The 21,201-nt window shown below is 40.9% G+C and overlaps 4 protein-coding genes across 4 annotated transcripts in view; 2 read left to right on the top strand and 2 right to left on the bottom strand.

The window, feature by feature from the left end:
• The window catches only part of gmds (GDP-mannose 4,6-dehydratase), a 142,813-nt gene extending 138,160 nt beyond the window's left edge, over positions 1-4,653 (top strand). Inside the window, exons 10-11 of the mRNA XM_017429088.3 lie at positions 2,916-2,984; positions 4,140-4,653. Of these exons, the coding sequence (XP_017284577.1) occupies positions 2,916-2,984; positions 4,140-4,202 (132 nt within the window). The 3' untranslated portion in view covers positions 4,203-4,653. The remainder of the gene's footprint in view (positions 1-2,915; positions 2,985-4,139) is intronic.
• Positions 4,654-8,086: 3,433 nt separating this feature from the next.
• On the bottom strand, positions 8,087-10,195 carry LOC108243561 (forkhead box C1-A-like). Its single transcript, XM_017429095.2, has one exon. The coding sequence runs from the start codon at positions 9,865-9,867 to the stop codon at positions 8,458-8,460; it is 1,410 nt and encodes a 469-aa protein (XP_017284584.1). The 5' UTR covers positions 9,868-10,195; the 3' UTR covers positions 8,087-8,457.
• Positions 10,196-16,797: 6,602 nt separating this feature from the next.
• The window catches only part of exoc2 (exocyst complex component 2), a 118,026-nt gene continuing 113,622 nt past the window's right edge, over positions 16,798-21,201 (top strand). The window contains exon 1 of the mRNA XM_037973999.1: positions 16,798-16,922. The gene's annotated coding sequence lies outside the window, so the exon portion shown is untranslated. The remainder of the gene's footprint in view (positions 16,923-21,201) is intronic.
• LOC108243564 (forkhead box protein F2) overlaps positions 19,900-21,201 on the bottom strand; it is a 3,462-nt gene continuing 2,160 nt past the window's right edge. The window contains exon 2 of the mRNA XM_017429101.3: positions 19,900-20,453. Coding sequence (XP_017284590.1) covers positions 20,281-20,453 — 173 coding nt within the window. The 3' untranslated portion in view covers positions 19,900-20,280. The remainder of the gene's footprint in view (positions 20,454-21,201) is intronic.

Below are 21,201 nucleotides of genomic sequence, written 5' to 3'. Positions count from 1 at the left end.
TTTTAGCCTTATGTAGCAGTTTTTAATATAGTTCCATTATATAATCCCAGCACACCAACCTTCCCAGGGCTGTAGTGTTAAGTATCCTTTACTCTCCCATCAAAGTGCTTTGTCTTAATAAAGTGTTTCGACTGCTGAATATTTCCTTTGAGTTCATGGGTTTCATGCAGGATTCAGGAACTCAACAAAACCCCAGAAAGGTATTTTAGGGGTCAGGAGGTAGAACTTCAGCGGTTCTGATTGGTCGGGAACTCCCAGCATCTTCCTGTTTGTGTCGAGCTGCCTTTAATCTCCACATTTGCTCTGATAATTATTACTTGTTGTTAAAAGTCAGCTGTTCAGTCCTGGTTCTCGAAGCGAGGAACGCTCTGGTGGTCGGATGAGGTAAGACAGGAGCGAGCAGAGGCTGAAAGCTGCCAAACGTCCTCGATGCAGCAACACAAACACTCTTTGTTTTTCTCATGTAAAGCAGACTAACTGCTCCTGCGTTCTCCTGAAACTTTACCGGAGCCCAGCGCTCTGCAAGTGAAAGCTTTATAGTTTATTGTAAAAAGAATGAACACGTTCCAAACGAACCTCAGAGATGTTTGTGGTTGATCATGTAATCTGCCTGTGTCTCAATGATCCATTTATTTTTTACTTTTTGCTGATTTCAGCCTGTTTGGCTGCAGTGCTGCTGTCTGTAAAAATCTGGGTTATCCTCTTTATTTTTACAGCTCTGAGGTCATCTTGTGTTTAAAATGCATCTTTTTTCATCATCAGATATTTTAAATATGCAAAAATTGAAAATAAATGTCCCCTGTTGGTTCTAAACCTTCCCCTTTCTTGTTACCTGAACAACCCCCCCCCAACGTTGTCAGCCCAGTGGGAAACTTCTCTACAGGAGGATCAAGTCTGAGATCTTCAGTTCGTTTTACTTCTGACCTGCAGCTAAAACGTCATTGAAGGGATTGAGGTGAAGCTTTATTTAACCTGGAGGACGTGAAAACACTGAATGTCCAGTTTGTTTGTGACTCAGTTCGACAGAGAAGAAGCTGTGAGTCCAGTTGGTTTGTTTCCTGTCTGTACAGAGGAGACACACAACAAATAAAAGGCTCAAAATGTTACATTTATGGTCCTAAATAAATCCTAAAGCAGGTGAGCTGCTACTTCTAGTGTTCGTGACCACTTGTTTCTTTCATGCCAGCTCCATTACAAACCCTAATCAATATAATTATGAAGCAAGTGGATTATTTCATGTAATTGTGGACTAAGTCGGCTTGTTATAATTGCGCTGCGCTCCATGATAAATTGTGTCTCACTGCTGCAGGTAATTAGTCTGAAAATGCTTCCAGTTCTGGCTTGGGTTGTGAGTAACATACAGAGCTGCTTGCCCCGCCGCTGCAGACGCAGGAGGAAAGCCAAACAAGAGAAGAGGCCGCTCACCCGGAATTGAACCGGGTTTTCAGCTCGGGCCGGATGATCTTAGACCGAACAGAGTCAGAATCGGCCCATACTTGTCCCCTGAGTGTGTGTGTGTAATCAGAAGAGTGTGATTAAGCACAGTGGAGCCTCCCTGAGATGTGGGTCCCTGCTTTCTAAAAGGCTGAACTATGCCAGCGCCGCTGTGAGCGTTCCTCTGTAATAAGATCAGCCATTTCCACGAGGCTCGGCACCAGATAACAGCTCTCTGCTCACACGTTCCACCGACTACTTCAGAGCTTCACAAAGAAATTACTTGCTGTTGGTTTTTAAATATATTCTCAGCATCTTCAGGGTGAAATCCATCTTATCTTCCAACGGCAGCGAAAAACAAATCCCTGCAGGGTCCAAAGTCCAGTGGATTAAATCACTGTTACACCTCTGCTAAAAACCAGCAAATAAGAAAACGTTGTGAATGTTAGATTTGCAGATTACTCTACCTTTTCTCCCTGAATCCTCCTGATTAAACACACCTTCTGTGTGAGTGTGTGTCGTCTTTAAAACCCCGGTGATCACATCCAGATTACATCATGTGAGATATGTAAAATGTGCACACATGCTGGATCTTGTCTCGTGGATCCCGTCCAACTCAACACTTCCTGTGAACTCTTTGTTGATGTGCATGGCTTTTTTATTGGATTTATTGTTTTATCTTGAATAAATTCAAGACAAAACAAGTTGTTTTTATCCCAGGTAACTCATGCAGCTGCTGCTTTAAATAAAAGAAAAGAAAATGTGTCTTTGTCGAAAAGTTTGGAATGAACTTTAGGATGAGTGAACAGAAGGTCTCCTGAGAAAAGGAATTGAAAAAACTTTATTTGTTCGGCTTCTTGTGGCCAACATCAGTGTTTCTGACATGGATATAACCGGGTGATGAATGACAGCTGAAAAACAAAATCCCCAGAAACGTGGAAATAAAAGTCGGAGAAAGACAGGGAGCTTTAAAAACATCAGGCTTTGGTGGTCTGAGGCAGGGTCTAACTGGATGTTGAACCCAGAGCACAACCCGACGGGGGGAGGAATGAGTTAGGGCTTGGAGGAGAGGCTGAGTGGGGAGTCCTGGGCTGGGGGTTACACCACCAGAGTCCCACAATTCATCATGCTCTGGCACTGCCGAGGGCTGTCTGGACAGATCCGAGGTGGGGAGCCTGGAGGGGGAGACTCTGTGACCTCCTTTTTCCCCAGGAGAGGAGATGGTGTGTGTGTGTGTGTGTGTGTGTGTGTGTGTGTGCAGAGAGAACGACAGAGAAAGTCATCATCACCCTCCATCTTCGAGCATCCAGCTGAAGAGTTAAGAAGTGGAGCAGCATTCAGAGAACGTCTTCATGTCCGTCAGATCAGACATGACAGATTCTTTGTTTTTCTTTCTCTCCCTCCTTCCCTTCCTTTCTCCCCCTCCTCTCTTCTCTCTTCTCTCCCTCTCCCTCCTTCCCTCCTTCTATCCTTCCTAACAGGACTTCCTGCAGGGCGACAGCACCAAGGCGTACGAGAGGCTGGGCTGGAAGCCGAAGGTAACCTTTGAGGTGCGTGACTCTGGTTTGAAACACACCTGGCCGAGCCGAGATCACCTGAGCGACACGGATAGAATCAGACGCTTTTATGATGCGTAACGTAACCACTAAAAATAAGACCTTAACACGCTTACATGTTGTTAATTTATCTGTTTTCTGCAGGAAAGGCACTCAGTCTCTGTGTTACTGATCCAGCAGATTATTTACATTTTTCTTTACGTCATTTTTAAGATAAGAAGAAATCACACAAGTTTATTTCAGATCTGTGAGATTAAATATTTTACATTTAAAAAAATAAATAAATAAATAAAGCTCAGAAAGAAGATAATAAAAAAGCAAATAATATGTATTTATTACAAGCAATAAAAAAAGAAAGATCATGTGGATAATGTGTATTTTAAATGCACTTCAACACATATTTGTTCTATTTTTTTTCAGCTTAAATAAACAGATGACTTTAAATAAAATAATATTATCACTCAGTAAAAGTCTTGTTAACCTAAGACTTTCTGCATTATATTTGATTCTCTTTAACCTGTTGTCCTTTTTCAAAGCACTCGCTTTTCTTTTTCTTTTTTTTTTATATTTTTATTAAATAAAACAATTGTTCCACTTTACAATAAGGGAACTCTTATAAATAGGTAAAAACTAGTTAATATTCAGTTATTAAAAAAGCTGCACAGATCTAATAAACCATTATTAGGCAGTAAAATATAAGCAGAAAACATTTAGAAAAAAATATATAAAAAGAATTAAATCCCACAAAAGTAATCTGAGTAACCAGCAAAAAAATATGATTATTTAAGTAAATAAAAGTTTACCATTTTAGGTGATTTATAAACTCCTGAATAACTTATATTTTATAAAAGTTTATTGTAAAGTTGAACAAATTAATTAAATTTTATTAATTTCTCAGAAACAGTGAAATAAAAGCTCTGCAGCAAAAATCCTGATTAAATCAGATATTAGTTATTTCTTTATTATCTTTTCTGCCAGAAGCTGTTTTATTATTTACACAGAAGAAAAATAAATATAGGAAGAATTTGCAAATAGAATATTAAATTGTTGCGCCCTTATTTTGGAGCAGGAGTTTTTTCCCTGCAGCAGGAAGGGAAGAAGAAGAAGAGAAGGATGGAGGCGGCTCATCTGAAACCTTTCTGTCTGCAGGCGCTGGTCAAGGAGATGGTGGAGGCCGACGTCCAGCTGATGAGACTAAACCCCAACGCCTGACGTCACAACCGTCAGACTTTCCTCCTTCTCTTCTTCCTCGGGTGAAGATGAAGCCATTGTGTCTTTTTCTTCTTCTTGTTGAATTTTCATTTAGTTTTTTTGTCTTTTTTCCACTTTTTTTATTTTGTCATGTCATAATTTATGGTGAATAGAGTTGATTAAAGGGTCTCACTTTAATTTTGTTCTTTTTAAAGAGGAACAGAAACGAATGATTATTGATTATTTTATTTGATTTAATGAAGTTTAATCTGTTTTTTACTGTTTGTTTTTTAACTGAAACATTTTGAATAAGGGCTACAGAGGTGAAAATAAAAACAAAAACATTGTTTGTGTCTCTTTTTTTGAATGTTTTTATTCTAAAAAAAGAAACCTGAAGGAATAAAAACATTAAATCATTTTTTCTGTGAGCTAAACTCAGTTTGTGCAGAGATTAAACCCTTTTTTCCTCATTGCTTGTTCCAGATGTAAGTTTATATTTGTTTTTTGCAGCAGAAAGTCTGATTGCTGCTGGTTTTACTCCCGGAAGCTGCAGATTTTCCTCATTAAAATGCTGCTTTATTTAATCAGAATTTAATGAGCTGCCAGCTTTTCTTCCTTTAAACAGATTTTATAACATCCGAAATCTCACTAATTAAAAAAGAACTTTATTACATTTTTATTTTATCAAGACTGTATTAGTTTGGGTTATCTTGCAGGTCGTGGCTCTGTTCATTAGATCATTTCTTCTGTTTGAGCACCGCGGGAAAACCGAGTTTTATTTTAAAAATTCAAAGAAATAAAAGTCCTGCATTCGTTCAAATCACGTGACTGAGAGGAAGACGCGACATTTGATGGAGCAGAACTGTTCGGCACCAGAACCATGCAGATGTTCGGACCGGATCTCGTGCCTCTGCTGATGGTTTTCTGATTATTAAACTTCTTATTTAATCTATAAACGAATCAAATCAAAGCAGCCGTATCTCCACCTTCCATGTGTCTCTGCTCCTCTCCGATGGTTCTGTTCGGGTCTCGGTCGGGACCGTCTCGGGCTGCTTGTTTGTTTGTTTGTTTATTTGTTTGTGTTTGGACAACACCTCCAGGCGAGGCGTTTCTCCGGACTCGTCCTGGACGTGTTGGCTTCTGAGCGCGGACCCGGAATTGGAACCAGATGTGGCCCCGGCCGCGTTCGGGCCCCTGGACCCCCACCCAGAACCACCCATTAAAGCTCGTAGCCCCACGCAGGTGCACCGTGGCCCCCTCCCTCCCTCCCTCCCAAACAACAACTGTGCTCAGGTCTCCTGCTGCCGCACAAAAACAGAAGAAAATAAAAACCTTTCTTCAGATTAAAGAGATTTAAATCTTTTTTTGGAAATCTTAAGATGCGTCATTTGGGGTAAATCTAATTAAACCAAGTAAAAATAGAAGAAATCTGTTCTTTTCTGTCAGATTAAAGAGCTGCTGCAGTCAGTTTGTCTCATTAAACAATCCTGAGCTGAAAAGGCTAAAGTTGTCCTCCAGTTTCATTTAATCTGGTTTAATTATTCCCGTTTTTATTTATCAGCCTAAAAAAATATCCTTCAGGGCGGATCCAAAATAATAAAAATATAAAAACCTGAAGCTTTCTTTCAGTTTTAATCCGTCTGAGATGTTCGGATTTTTTCTTAAAGACAGAAAACAAACGGGTCAGAGCAGAACCGGATCCGGGCCCAGCCGGACACCGGGAGGAGCGGAAACACGTCACAGCCCCTCAGGTCAGTTTTCCTTCATTTATTCAGATCTGTCATCAGTTTACTGCAAAGATTAGAAATAAGTTTCATTTGGGCCCAAATAAGGGGTCACCTCTGAAACTATCAGTGTTTCTTTCTTTTTTTAAATAAACCTGCAGAAAACAAAATAAAAGCTCAAATGAAACGCGTCGCTTTGATAATTTCCGCAGCATCAGCTGCGCTCCGAGATGGAAAAGAAACATTAAAGGTGTTTTTTTCCACCTTTTTTCAGTGAAATAAAAAAATCCCCTTTTTGTTTTTACTTGAAGTGTTTCCTCTAAAACTTGCAACCAGCACGAGGCGGATTCTGGAACACACCTGTGCACGCGCTGTCCCTGCAGAGTGAAACCCTCCGACACAACATGGCAGCTGGATTCCTCCACGGAGCCTCCTGGCCGCGCGCGCAGAGTCCTGCTGCAGGTAAGACGGTGACAGCTCTGACCCCCCAACCTTCCCCCACCCCCGAATGAAAACTGAACCCGGCCGCCAGTCAGAGAAACGTCACGATCAGACCTCAGGCAGCTTCCCGCGCGCAGCAGGTTGGAGTTTGTTTTAAGGCTGGAGGGCCTGGTCTGACACCCCCCCCCCCCCACACAGAAACACACTCAGACACACTCTCTCACACTCACACACACACACACACACACACACACACCCGGAATTAAAATCATTTCTCTTCACTCAATCTGAGGCACACAGGCCAAAGAGGCACGAGGCAGCTTACAGTGCAGTGTGTTTACCCCCAACACACACACACACACACACACACACACACACCGTGAGCTCAGTTGAAGCCTGCAGGCTGCTGAACTACAGAAAAGAAAATAAACAATTAAACCTCTAAACACATTTCACCTCCAGTTATTATTATTAGCAGAAGTGAAGGAAGGTGTAGCAGTAAGACAGAAAATTATTTTAAAAGATTTATCTCTTAAACAAGACGATTTGCGGTTTTCCATTAAATTTTCCTGGATTTAATTAAATATTTCTTTTAAAATAAAGAGCAAAATTCACATTATTAATATTATTTTTATTATCGTTTCTTATTTCGAACAGAATATGTTTTAAAATGTGTTTTATTTAATTTTTATTTTAAATTAATTTGTTAATGTTCTTAAAAGCAAATAAACTTTAAGGTTTGTCAACAAAAATCACCTCTGATTATTAATATTATTATTATTATTGCTGTTAGTCTTTTTTTTACTACTTTTAGGTCAAAATCTACATATATTTCTAACAACATGTTTCTTTATTCAGTTCTGATTTAGATTCATATTTTATTAGTTTATTTGTTTAATATCTACAGGCAAATAAATAAGTTGTGAAATCTGGAAACAAAAGTCGTCTCTGGTTGTTTAATATTAATAGTAGAAGTGGTGATTTTAGTAGTATTACTACCTTTTTTTTACTTTGGGATGTTTTCTTTTCTCCACAGGACGTTCTCTTCTAACATCTGCCCGGATTCTTTAGATTAAATCATCAATTTAAGGTTTAAAAGCTGCTTAAAGCTGAAGATGAAAAATAAAACATTAGAAACTTAATTAGAAACTTTTAGGAGTTGATCACCGAGGTGTGTGTGTGTGTGTGTGTGATGGGGGGGGTTGGGTATTTAAAGTAATGGAGGAAGTAAAAAACTAAACTGAACACCTGGCTGGTTCTGGTTCTGCAGAACCGAACCGAGCCCGTCCGTCAGCAGGCCGCGCGCGCCCCGTGCGTCAGCGGGGACCTTCAGCTCCAAACTTCCTCCAAACCAAACAAGAGCAGCTGCAGCTTTCTGGAGCCTTCGAATCCTCCACGTGCGCCTCAGAATGACCGGCTTGTTTCTGCTGCCGCACGTGAGCGTGTTTACCGCAGGTGTTTACGCTCACGAGCTGAAAATAAACAAGCTCCAGGTGAGTCTGAACCGCGCAGAAAGAAAGTTTCCCTGAAACAAATCCCAGCTGCGGTGAATAAAATGAAACAGTTTTTTGTGGACTTTTTATCTGCTAATCGCTGCATCTTTTCTAAAATGAGATTTTTAATCTGATTGTCTGAATCCGTTCAGCGTTTGGTTCAAATGATTGAACAGATTATCTCTGATAACCTGTGGGGATATTTTCAGGCCTCTTGCAAGATTTTCAAATCTAATAAATCAGTCAATTTAAAACCAAATAACGGCGCTTTATTAAACAAACAAAAACAAACTGTAATGCCTTCAAAATAGTTTTGAACAAATAACAGAAGAATAAAATAAGTCAGTTTGGCTACAAAGTTTCCCCTCTACTGTTTCTGTACAACAACAAAAATGGAAATCCTTTCAAAGAAAAAAGTGATGGTCCTCAAGATCCAACCACTTCCTGTTCCTAAAAATAAATTACTATATTAGGTTGAAATCTTTACAGTTTAAAGCTGATATCTGAAGGATTCTGGAAACTTACGTGTTGTGGAGTTACACAGCTCTCATGTCCATGTGGAGAGTAAATGACAGCCGAAAGTACAAAAATAGAGAAAATATATATTAGACTTGGTTTTCAGAACTTGCTGCAGTCATAAACAAACGCTCCTGAGGTTCGGTACAGGGACTGTCCGGACGGGAAGGCCATCTGACAGCTGTTGTTCCCGTTCACCGGGGATCCGTTCAGCCCGATCCGCTGCGACTCGAACATCTCCCGGACAGAGTGGAAGTTCTGCTGCTGCCCCGGGTAACCCGGGCCCAGGTGGCCCAAGTCCCCGTACCAGGACGCGAGCCGGCCCTGGTGCGTGTGGTGGCCCTCCTGGCCCGCCTGGCTCGGGTTCCCGTGCCCGAGCGGGGACGCCGTGGTCGTGGTGATGCAGTAGTCGGGCAGAGCTTCCTCCACCGTGGTGGAGGGGACCAGGTGGCCCCCAGAGGCCCGGTCCCCGGTGTACAGGCTCATGGCCTGCATGTTGCAGTGGTACGTGGCGTTGGAGTTGGACGAGATGAGGTTCTGGTTGCAGGTCGGGGAGCTGTAGGCGGGGGTCTGGCTGGGGGAGTAGTTGAGCGACAGTGAGGGGGCGATACCTGTCCGGGAGGAGGCGATGAGAGGGGGGGAGAGCTCGGCCTGCGGAGAGCCCCGCAGGGAGGTCATGATGTTGTCCACGCTGAAGCCCTGGGCCGGGTTCTGGCCGTGGTGGTGCTCGGTTCCGTCCATGCTGAGGGAGCGGGTGGACGGCACGCTGTGCGGGCTGCCGCTCGACGCGCTGCTGCTGTCGGGACTCTCGATCTTCGGCATGGCGCCCAGGCTCGGGGAGGCGGCCTGGGGCGGCGTGGAGGTCCCGTTCTCAGTCTTAATGTCCTGGATCCGCACCGGCTGAGAGCCCGGCACCGGCGGGTCCTGGTCCCGGGCCGCGCCGCGCGCAGAGGGTTCCTTACTCTGCCGGTCCCGGTCCTCCTTGTCCCTCTGCACGTCCTTCTTCTTGAACCTCCTGCGGCGCCGCAGAAAGCTGCCGTTCTCAAACATGTTGTAGGAGTCCGGGTCCAGGGTCCAGTAGCTGCCCTTCCCGGGCTTCTTGTCGTCCCGGGGCACTTTGACAAAGCACTCGTTGAGGGACAGGTTGTGGCGGATGCTGTTCTGCCAGCCCTGTTTGTTGTCCCGGTAGAAGGGGAACCGCTCCATGATGAACTGATAGATCCCGTTCAGAGTGATCTTCTTCTCCGGGGAGTTCTGGATCGCCATGGTGATGAGGGCGATGTAGCTGTAGGGTGGTTTCACCATGTCCTTGGGCTGGTGCTGGGGGGTGTAGGGTCCGTACGCGCGGGCCATGCTGGCCGGGTACTGCTCGTGCGCCGCGTGTGAGTACATGCTCATGGGCGCAGGCATACCGGTGTACCCTGCGCCGGTTCGGTAGTAGCTCTGCTCGCTGCTGATGTAGGGAACGACCCCCAGAGAGTTGGGACTGGAGACGGAGTAGCGCGCCTGCATCCTGCGCGATGCGTAAAACCTCCCCAAACCGCTCCAAACCTCTCCAAACCTCTTGGCGCGTGTTCCGATCCGCTCTCAGGCCTCTGTTCAGTTTCTGCTGGAAGTCCGGACTTTCTTTAAGCCGCAGTTCGCAGCCGTGGAGCGGAGAGCGCGCGCGCTGCTGCACAGGACATTTAGGAATCTAAACTCTGGAGGAGCACGAGTCAAACACAGCGAGGAACTTTTTTTTCTTTTTTTTTACGCCTCACATTTTTTCTCCCTTTTGGCTGCTCCAGCTGCTCCACCCCAACCCAAATGTTCTCCACCATCCAATGGGGGACGAAATGAACCTGTGGAAAAGAGCACGCGGATAAAAGTTACTACCCCCTCCCTCTTCCTCCTCCTCTTCCCTCCTCCCTCCTTCCCTCTTCAGACATGAAGTTATTAAAATGTTTTTTAAAGGTGTGGCCAAAAAACGCTAAAGGATTCTCTTAATGGGATAAATCTGGAGGCAGATTATTTTACATTTTGTTTCACACAGAGAGCCTTAAAACAACCAAAATGTGTGTTTTTTGTGTAAACATTAAAGATGTAGTGTGGCTGAGAGGCTTAAAGCTTCTGATCTTTTTTCTCCATCGTACAGAGGTGCTTCTAGTGGCAGCTGCCTCTGTGAAAAGGCTCCTGCCTGATTGGAGGCTGAGTTCTTCTCTTTTTGGTCCATTTTGTAATGAAAGTCAAAAACATCCATCCTAACTCACCAGTTCAGAGTTCACATTCAAATGCTTTTGTATGTCAGGAGTGGGACATTTCACCAAGCTGTCCTGATGGTGGACTGACTGCTGGAGCTTTTCTCACCCTGAAGCACAACTTCTGGAAAACATGTCGAAATTATTTATTCCTTTGTCAAACCGCTTTGACTGAAGTTTGCCCTCAAACAGAATCAGACTCTGGGTTTGGTCCCTTTGTGAAAATGAATTTAAGGCCTGTTCTGTATACTTAATTAGATTGAATTAGATTTAATTATGCGCCTCCTTTGTTGAGGCTGTTTAATCTAAAATGCATTGAATTTTAAAAGCGGAGAAACAACTGATTGTGAGTTTTTATTGGGGGGCAAACAGCTGACAATCAAGTGCTGACAAACAGCACTCTGTTACGTTTAGTTTGATGTCATTTGTGGGATTCTTCTGCATAAAGAAATAACCTGACATCAGGAAATCAAGTCTAAAAGCGACGTTAACTCCGGCCTCCTGCCTCCTGCCGGACCCTGTCTCCCACCTTTCACATCCCAAGAAATGAAATCAGCCACTGTTTGAATAATTTCAGATTCAGCAAAGATAAATCCTTTGTGTCAGTGGAAAGAAAGGTGAACTCATCAACGTGACTCCCTGGTAATGTCGGATTATTTAATCCTGTAATTAGGATCAGGGACGGTCCTGAGTGTGAGAAACTCCATTAGCTGCTGGGAGCCTCTGAATAAACAAGACGGACATGAAAGAGTGAGGAGACCCCCTCCCCCCTCCCCTCACCCTGCGCTGCGGGGGAGGAGGGGGGAGGAGGGGCTGTGGAAACTAATTAAAGGTTAAATGAAGATCATTTGGTCGAGCTGAGTGAGGAGGAGGAGGAGGAGAAGGTGAAGGTCTCCACATGTTCCTCACACACTCACGGGAGCCTAACTGTCCCAACAAAACACATACTTCTTCTTATTATTATTATATATACATATATATGTGTGTGTGGTTTTTGTTATTTGTGTGCAGTTGTTGTTATATGTGTGTGTGGTTTTTGTTATTTGTGTGCAGTTGTTGTTATATGTGTGTGTGGTTTTTTTGTACTTATAGAAACTGTTTTTAAAGCTTCTTTATGTTTGTTTTAAACAAATCAAAAGAAGAAATGAAATAATGAACAGAGAAAAATAGTTTTTGTTAAAAGAAAAGAAAAACAGCATTTTTATCAGTTTATTTTGCTTTTTGCAATAATTAATTGATTGTTTTTTAATTTTAGGTAAAAAGAGAATTGCTACAAAAATAAAATACTAACCTTTTATTTACTTTTAAATAATATTATTTATTAAGATGTTCATCACCAACTTTTAAATCTGTGTCAGAAAAGAAAAAAGAAGAGTTTTAGTTGAGAACAAGACATAAAAATGTTTTAAAATCAGTCTGCATGTGGCAGCTGGAGGTCTTATTTGGAAAAACAAAAGATATAAAACCAAACTTGTTTTATTGTCATTTAAAAACCAAAACAGGTTTAATAATAAATATTAAATAATTTCTAAATGCTGAGAATGTGCAGGTATTTTAGGTTTAAAACATGCACCCAAACAGGAAATTCTCTTATCTAAACTATGATTAAAATAAAAATAAATTACAAAAATAGAAACATCACAGTTTAGACCTTAAAATAAATTAAGTGATGTATTTAATGAAATCAAGTGGTTTGAAACTTTGTTCTTTAAATCAACCCGTTTTTAAGGAATAAAATTAATAATAATAAATTAATAATTTTGCTGATTTATGAATTCAATTGATATAATTTGGAGAAACAATCAGGTTTTAATCTTTGTTTGTCCTGAAAATGAACTCCTTTCTAATTTTTTTCTTTAGAATCCAAACGAAGAAGGAAACCTGAAAGTATTCAGCAGGTAGGAGGTCAGATGGGAATTTTCACCTGAGTGTTTCCTTTTAGCTGCCTGTTGTCAGATTTACATGTGTCTGCAGGGACCAAACGGTGTCACCTGTGGGGTCCCGCCGGGCGCTGAGCCGTCTGGACCGGGTCTGGACTGATCCAGGACCCCCGCGGGGCGCAGAGAACATCAGCTGCTGCGCGGCGGGAGTCTGATGGGTTCTGTCCCAGGAATAAAAACAACAACAAAACCATCTCTTTGTGTGAGAATAAACGGAACAAATTACAGCAAACTGACTGATCCAGGAAAGAGTTTATCTGTTAATTATCAAAGATTGATCTGTTTTCTGATTGGAGAACTTTCCCTGCTGAGCCCTGTAGTCTAACACACTTCTGCCCCCTAGTGGCCAGGACCTAAAAGTGCACCATGGACGCATTTTCTGCATTTCAAACACAAAAACAAACAATTCACAAGCCTGTTAAGGTTAGTTTATATTTAGATTCTTCTGTGATGCTGATGCATTCCAAGCAGACAGACTTTCTTTAAATAGTTTAAAGTTTTATGATATTTTTTAGGTTTTAGGGCTGCTTTCCCACTCATTTTCTGTCCTTAAATGTAGCATATGGTGCACTGAGGGCTTAAATTTTTAAAAAAAGAGGACAAATTTTCAAATGTTTTAAAGTGTCCAGGGTGTCCCTGCCTCTCAATGATGGCGGCTGAAGATAAACACCAGCTCACGAGTGGATGGATGGATCATTTTCTAATTTATTTCATAGAAAAAGGTACAGTAACTTGTTTAAATGTTCATTAAAGTGAAAAGTTAGTAGAAGAAGGTATCCAGTGTGTTAGTATACAATATTTAATAAACCAGAAATCAATAATAATTAAAACTTATAAATAGATAAACCAAAATAAACAGAAAGCCTTAAATGAGCTGACAGATGCATCATCCTTCATCGGCTGCAGAAGCTCTCAAACTTTTTACCACCTCAGACAATAAGTTCTGTAAGAACCACCTTCCTGACCAACGTTACAGATCAAGTTTTCAATCTTAAATTTGTTTCTGATATAAACAAACAGATTAAACCCGTAATCTCTGGTCGAAGGGGGAGGTTAAAGTTGTGACGGCTTCGTGCATTAGTTGTCCAGCTCATGATGGTTTCTACTAAAGTTCCATCAGATGGTTCTCCACTGCTGGAGAACCATCAGCTCTTTGAGAACCATCCTGTTGGAGCAAAAATATTCAGAATTAGTTGATGTTTTTCCACAGTCAAAGAAATGGGAACAGGCTGCTGAGAACAAAGAACCCAAAGTTTTATTATAAAACTTTATTCTTTGCTAAGTTGTTCTGTTTGGACATAAAACTGGTTCACCTCTTCAGTTTAGGAGCAGAGATCTGGTGACAGGACTGAAAATAAGTTATAGAAATCATACTTTTTAAAGTTCTGTCTGCTTGGAGGTGTTGAAAACCTTCCAGATAGTCTCAGGCAGCTGTTCTCTCGGCGACTCCAGATGTTTTGGCTCTGATTCGGAGAACTCGGAGAACACGGAGAACTCGGACAGATTAAAGCTGCAGTGATGGCTCGTGGCTTTGACCTTCTTCTTCTCAACTCTTCATGATTACACAACGTCCACTTGAGCTTTTCTTTGTAATACAAGCTGGGGGTCCGGTTTCTCTTTAATTTCTTCTCCAGAAAAGTACATCCTCCCACATTAGAAGCATCACTCGCTTAATGTCCTAACTGTTGATCATTTTAATGAATTTAAACTTTCTCTGTTGCTCGTGAAGCTTTATTAACTTTAAAAAATGTCTCTATTGAAGAAGCTGCTTCTTATTTCAAATGCTGAATGTTTGTAGAAGTAAAACTTCATAGTTTGTGTTTTTGTTGTTTTTTATTAATGTGTTGGTTTTTATATATATTCTACTCAAACAAACAAGTATATTTACTAAAACACAAGATTAAAGGCTCATTGCAAGTAATAAAATCATCATAAAGTGATGAACTAATTCTCATATCCATGGTTAATTGTGCCAACCACCACGTGTTTGTTTCCCTTCACAGCCAGCCTAATGTAGGTCAGTCATGTGACTCCAGCCTCCATGTGTTTACATTAACCGCAGACCCGCATTTCAGAATTGCATATCTATGGATCTGGAAAACTGCTGGAGTAAACTCTTTGATATAGTTCAGGATAACCTTTTTATGTTTGATTTGATACTTTATAACGAGTAGCTTTAAAGTTTGTAACTTCTTTTTCTCTGCTTTAATTGTAGTTTATGGATAATCAATAAATGTGCAAACCGTTAATGTTTTGCAGTTTATTGTGAGAACATAAAACTGCTTTTTGTTGTCTGTTTCCTCCAGGAAGGGTCATTAAATGAAACGGTGTCACAGCGCCCCCTGCTGCTCATTCTGATAAGTCCAGGTCTTCAAAGTGTTTGATTCCTTTGGAGGTCTCATTCCTGTGGGACTCATGATGAAACCCTTCAGCACTTTAGTGCCATCGGCAGCCTTTACGTGAAGTTTTTAATTAAAAACAAGAAGAAAGAAAAAAAAATCCTAAATATTTCAGATTCTTGAAACCGCTCTCACAGAAAGCTCTTCGGTTCTCAAATAAATAGCTGCCAATCATCCACCCATGTGCAACACATTATTCTTGTGTTCGGTGGTTTCAGGGAGGTAAAGCTGGTCTCAAGGCCTCGGAGAGCCTCACAGAGGGCAGTTTCCCCCCTTTTTACCTCAAACTGGACATCTGAAACCAGACAGCTGAGTGAGAAATGCTGCTGGAATCCCACATGAGCTCTGAAGGAAAAACACTCCCAGATGAATCATTTAAGGTGCGTTTAGCTGTTTATATGTTAGACAAAAATGTCTCATTGATTATATTTTGTACAATATTAAACTGATTTCTGGAGCCAAGCGTGAGATTTGTTTGATAAAAATAGGTTTGCAGCTAAAAACAAAACCTCATGTTCTTCTAAAGCTGATAACTGTAACTGTAAGACAAAGAAACTACAAGAAGTGACACAAACTGCAGGACAAAACAGGAAATCTTTGCTGTTAAATGCTGCCCCCTGGTGGACTCCCTGCAAACACGCGTTTATTTTCCTTCGCTTTTTATTTGTAAACCATCATGTTTGGGAGAGTTGTGATGCATCTTTATTAACCTAAACTAAATATATATCAGGCCAAAGAGTCTAAATCCGTGGAGCCCAGTCCTGGTCCTGGAGGGCCACCATCCTGCAGGTTTTAGGTGTTTCTCTGCTGTGACTGAGTGATCTGTTGAGTAGCAGAGAAACACCTACAACCTGCAGGATGGTGGCCCTCCAGGACCAGGTCTAAATCAGGGGTGTCAAACTCCAGGCCTCGAAGCTCCGCTGGCCTGGAAGTTTTAGGTTTTTCTGCTCCAACGCACCAGATTCAAACAGTTTAATGACATCTTCACCAGATCATTGGGTTCTCCAGAAGCACATCCACTAATCAGTCATTTATATCAGGCGTTTTAAAGCAAGAACGCATCTAAAACATGCAGGAGAGCGCCTCCCGAGGAGAGGAGTTTGACACACAGGCTCTAAATGAAGAGCTGCTTTTTTGGGGCTGATCAGTCAGAACAAGATGGATCTTCTCTGGGAGGCTTTAAGCTCCATCCTGACCTGATTCAGAGTCATTCATCTTCAGCTTAACGTTCTGGTGATGCTGCCAAAATCTGCAGAGAAATGCTGCAACAATGCAGACAGTTGTCATCATTCCACTTGTCTGCTTTGACACAGAATCCACAAAGATCACCTCAGAAATGATTGTAAATCTAAAACTGTAGCCTTTAAGTCTTTCTGCAGATGTTTGTCTCATTTTAAAAGCTTTTTGTGCAGCTCGTCTCCTGCAGCATCTTTTCTTCTGTTCTGTCTTGTAATTTTTTTGTTTATATAAATAAAATTGATGTTGACATTCAGATTTCAGTCATCATGACCTGAATGTCCATCATTAAAGCTCACATGGGTTTGGGTCACCGAAGGCTTTGCATCAATGTGACGCTGAAGTAATTTGGCTTTTTTGATTTATTAAGTAACTCCTGTTGACTTTAATGTGTAAAATAAAGTTTTTTATCAGTAGAGAATGTAAACTTGATCTATAGGTTCTTAAATCAGACATAAATTTGCTGTTGAATATAAGTTTGGCCTCTCCATTTGTCACAAAAGGGAAGTGGTTTTTGCGTGCTTTTAATTTGAAATTATCTTAAAGTTTCACCCTGAAGCACTCTGAAATGAGGAACACCTGGTGTGTCTGATGCAGCTGATCTGAAACGAGTCAAAGAAGTGGACAGAAGGTGAGGTTTGTGCACGGACACAAGCTTTCCACAGATCCAGGTTTTGGATTGGACCGGTGGCTGCAGCAGTGAGAGATGTCTGGAATTAGACGAGAGGGTGATGCTCCCAGACCTGCCGTCACAGGTGAGTACCTGCAGCTCTGAACTGTTCCGTTTTGTTCCTGTTGGACTTCTCAGAGTGTCTGCTTCATGTTGGACGGTGTTGGACGTAGGACAGAGACAGCGTTGGTCGTTCTTTCATACAAGGATCAGATAAACGTGGTGAGGCAGCTTATATGACTCAGCTACTTTAAGGAAACATTATATTTAATGAAAGTAACAGGATGAAATTATAAACATACAGAAAACAGAACGCTGAGAGCTGAACGACTTTACTGAAATTTGATCAAGAATGAATTTTAAACTCAAACAGGCAGAACAGAAAGTAAAATTAGCAAAACTTCTCTTAAAAACTAAAATTTGTAAACCCCCAGCTGAAAGCTACAATTAGGAAAACAGTACATAGAAGAAAAAAAACAGTCTGATGGAACTGAAGAGATCTGTGTATTTCTGAGGGGTTTCTTTTCTAAATAAAGCTATATTATTATAACCTTTTGACACATTAACGGTTAAAATGCAACAAAGTCTGCAGAAGTAGTCTGATCAGAAACTTTAAACAGGAAACGGCAGCGCTGATCAAATCAATTAATTTCATCTGGAATAAACTGTTGACATTTATTGACAATTTTACGTTCAAACAAAGAACCAGGACTCGTATGTGAACGCAAAGTTCAGTGTTTACATTTTAGGAGCAGGAGTTTGGTCTGTCTTTTATAATTAAAAAACATGAATATTATAAGTAGCCTTCTCTGAAATAATAAAACGTCTGGTGGACCGTTATTGTGACTTACTGAATTTGAAGCAAGCTGCTGAGGGGAAAAAGTCCAGATGATGCATCTTGTCAGTTGTTTTATTTGCACAAAAATGGACAAAAAATCCCTGATAAACTAGCTTTTTTCTGTTGTAACTTTGAATCTATCCATCCATTTCTTTACCTGCTTTTCTGTCCGTTCCTGGCGGTCGTTGTAAGAGAGGCGGGCGTCCATTTTGGACAGAAAACAAGCTGTCGCCATGGTGCGACCTTCTTACTGTGAGGCGGCAGCTCTGACCGCTGCCCTGTTATGAATATAAATAATGTTTATTTCCATGTCAGTTTTGGTCAAACTGAAAGGGGACTACAGAGCCACATGTGGCCCCAGAGCCACAGGTTGAGGACCCCAGGCTGATTTCCACCCATAGCCACGCCCCGTTTTTGATGAAGACTTTTGCACAGTACATGCAGAAGCTATGTAGAAGTAAATGAGACTTAAATTGACTTTTTAATCTGCTAAAAGACATACAAAGCTGTATTCCTGAACGTCTGACAGGATTTTATTCCAGTTAAATCTGTACAGCAGAGGCAGAAACAGGTTCTTTACTGAGACAAACTTCATCTTTAATATGATCAGAAGTTGATTTCCTGTATGAGTTTCTCACTTCATGATTGCCCCTCCGTGACCTCTGCAAGGGTCGTGCATATCTTCTGACAGCAGCCACTAGATGGCGCTGTGCTGCTGTGAACAGGGGCCTTCAGGAGGTTTCTGCGTGATGCTGCTCAAAGAAAAACCTGAAAGGGTTTTAATTTTCCTTCTGAACATGCAGTAGGACTTTAATTTCACCAGATCCTCATGATGCACAGCAAAGTGTTCAAAACAGACCTGAATGTGTCCATCAGCCCCCTCCTGCTGTTTCCTTCACACTCATTCTGAGACTTAATTAGAAGCAGGAGCTCATCAGAGATTTTTCTTTCTTCTCCTGAGTCACAACTACAAACTTCAGACTTTTGAGTTTTAACTACAAAAGGTTCAAGTTTAGCTGTGATAAAAGAGGAAAAACCTTTTCTCACATGCTGGAACTGTTGAACCATCTGTTTTCAGAAGGTGCTGCTGGGTTTGGACCACATCAGCTCTGTTTACTGAAAATCCCACAACTTTTTAATTCCCAGAGACTCCAGGTCTGCTGCTTCTTCTGTTTATGAAAGATTTTAACAAACCAAGAGAAGACTCGAACTTCAAGACTTTAATTATTCATAATCTGCATGTTTTCATCTAAGGTTTTAAAAACTCTTATAAATGTTTCTGCTTTAGTTACCTGAAGGCTTCATTTCTGTATGAATCAAAATCTCTGCTTCACTTCATCTCCCATTCAACCTTTTTCTAGTATATTTATTTACTGATTTAACAGTTAATATAATTGTTAAAAGAGCAACTTTACACTCCAAACAAACAACCTGTTTTTAACAGTTTTGGTTGAGGATGAAGGACCTAAAATCATAACTTCATGTCTGCAGCGTCTACGGTGTTTTAAAAAAAGGAAATTAATTAACTCAAACATGGTATTTTTCTAAAAATGCAGCTAAAATTTGTGTGTTTTTTTTTTTTTTTTTTTTTTTTTCCTAGAATTGAAATGTCTCATCTGAGAAAGCAGGCTACTGACAGATTTTTAAAATCTGTAAAAATAAAGAACTTTAGCGTCTCTGCAACAAGTCTCAGCTGTAAATTCAAATATAAAATTAATGAAATTCAGACTTTAAATATCTCCTAAGGAAATAAAACATCTGATTTATGCTTATTCTGAAAATCACATCAGGCAGCTAAAATGCTCACAATCAAAACTTCTTCTGCAACAAATGAGACTCAAATATGTGTGTGTGTGTGTCCCTGCTTCAGTGAAGATTTGTAGAAATCTAAAACGGATTTAGAGGAAAAAACCTGTCAGAGCAACAAGAAGTGCTAAAACTCTGCATAGTGTACAAACATTAAGAGAAGCATGTGGAATATAACTAGAGGTGCAGCGAAAAATGTTAAATACTAAATGCAGTGGAAAGAAATTCAGTTTAAATGTTACTAGAAAAAAACAAAAATCGCACAGATGAGCTGGAAGAATGAAGACATTCTGCTGTGTGCCAAATTCTTGTTTCATCGCTGTTTAAAATAAAATTGGAGCAATTTCTGTGTACAGAAAGAATGAATTTAGCCTAATATATTTATATATATATATATCAGCTTTATTGATATATTTACCAAAAATAAGAAGAATTGGATTATACAATAAGTGCCAGGTTTGAAGTTCATGAAAGCCTAACGCGTTTTGTGTGTATTTATACTAAGATAAAACTCAGTTATATGGATTATAAATGTTTGCACGTGGTACAAAGGCAAACATGGAAAGTTTCTGAAACTTCTTTTGAAGAAGAAAGTTTTTCAGGTTTATGAAGGCGAAGTGGTTTTTACCAAAAGGCCTCTGGGGTTTCTTCATTCAGAAGTCCAACAAAAAACATGTTCATATACTGTGGCTGCGCGCGAGAGGCAAGCACGTGAAAGTGGACACAGATTCGTCCACGATTCCTTCAACAATTAAAAAAAGAAGGCAATAAAAAGCAAGATGTCCGCTTGTTGTGGAGCTCACATGACGCACGGTTTGATGTCCTGACACACGCTCTGCGGGTGGTGGTGGTGGTGGTGGTGGTAGTAGGAGCCGCCGGCCGACGGGTGGAAGGACGAGATGCCGTTAAAGTTCAACACAAAGTCCTTCCGGTCGCACACCGACGAGTGGCTCTGGTAGCGAGGAATCCCCACTGTGGAGACAAACAGCGTGTCCGTGAGGCCGGAGCGCGCGCGAGGACAAGTTCAAGGCAAAACATCCAGAAATACAACTGATTATTTATCTGCCATCAAAATAAAACCTTATCTAATTAATTTATAATAATCTGCTTTAATTGAGGTTTTATTTCTATTTAATTTGTAAAAACGAAAATATTTTTGCATTTCCGTTTAAATCTATTTATGTATTTATTTATTTACAAAGTCTACCTGAGGCTGTTTTCCACATAAATAAATATTACATTTCTAAGATTTTTTTTTTTTCGTTATTCTACCTAAAAATATTTTAGCATCAATTTTAAGTGTGTGTGTGTGTGTATAAAATGCGCCAATATATTTTCAGATAGAAAAATTTAAAAATGTATTTATAAATTTATTTCAGAAATCCCTGAACTGAAAGATAATTTTCCCGCTCTGAGCACCTTCTAAAGTTCACTCCTGGAGAATTATTTTTTTTTTTTTTTCTGTCAAATATGAGTTTTCTGTTTGTGTCAGCTTTCTTTTAGATCCATAGTTGTTTTAAAATTCTGATCCTTTTATTTGTCTGTAAAGAGACAGAACCAGAGGTCATAAGGACTCCAGATGTGACTCCAGATGTGACCGTGTTTCAGGGCAGCACAGCAGCTCTCCTCCTCGCGGCCTCGCGCCTGTTCTGACTGACAGGACTGTCACCGCGCCTGCGTCCTCCTCCCAGCCTGAGTTAGGAGCCCCCCCCCACCCCCA

This window comes from Kryptolebias marmoratus, linkage group LG24, assembly GCF_001649575.2.
Source record: "Kryptolebias marmoratus isolate JLee-2015 linkage group LG24, ASM164957v2, whole genome shotgun sequence".
Lineage (NCBI taxonomy): Eukaryota > Metazoa > Chordata > Actinopteri > Cyprinodontiformes > Rivulidae > Kryptolebias > Kryptolebias marmoratus.
The sequence above is the reverse complement of the archived record's forward strand: the minus strand, read 5'-3'. Positions and strand labels throughout refer to the sequence as shown.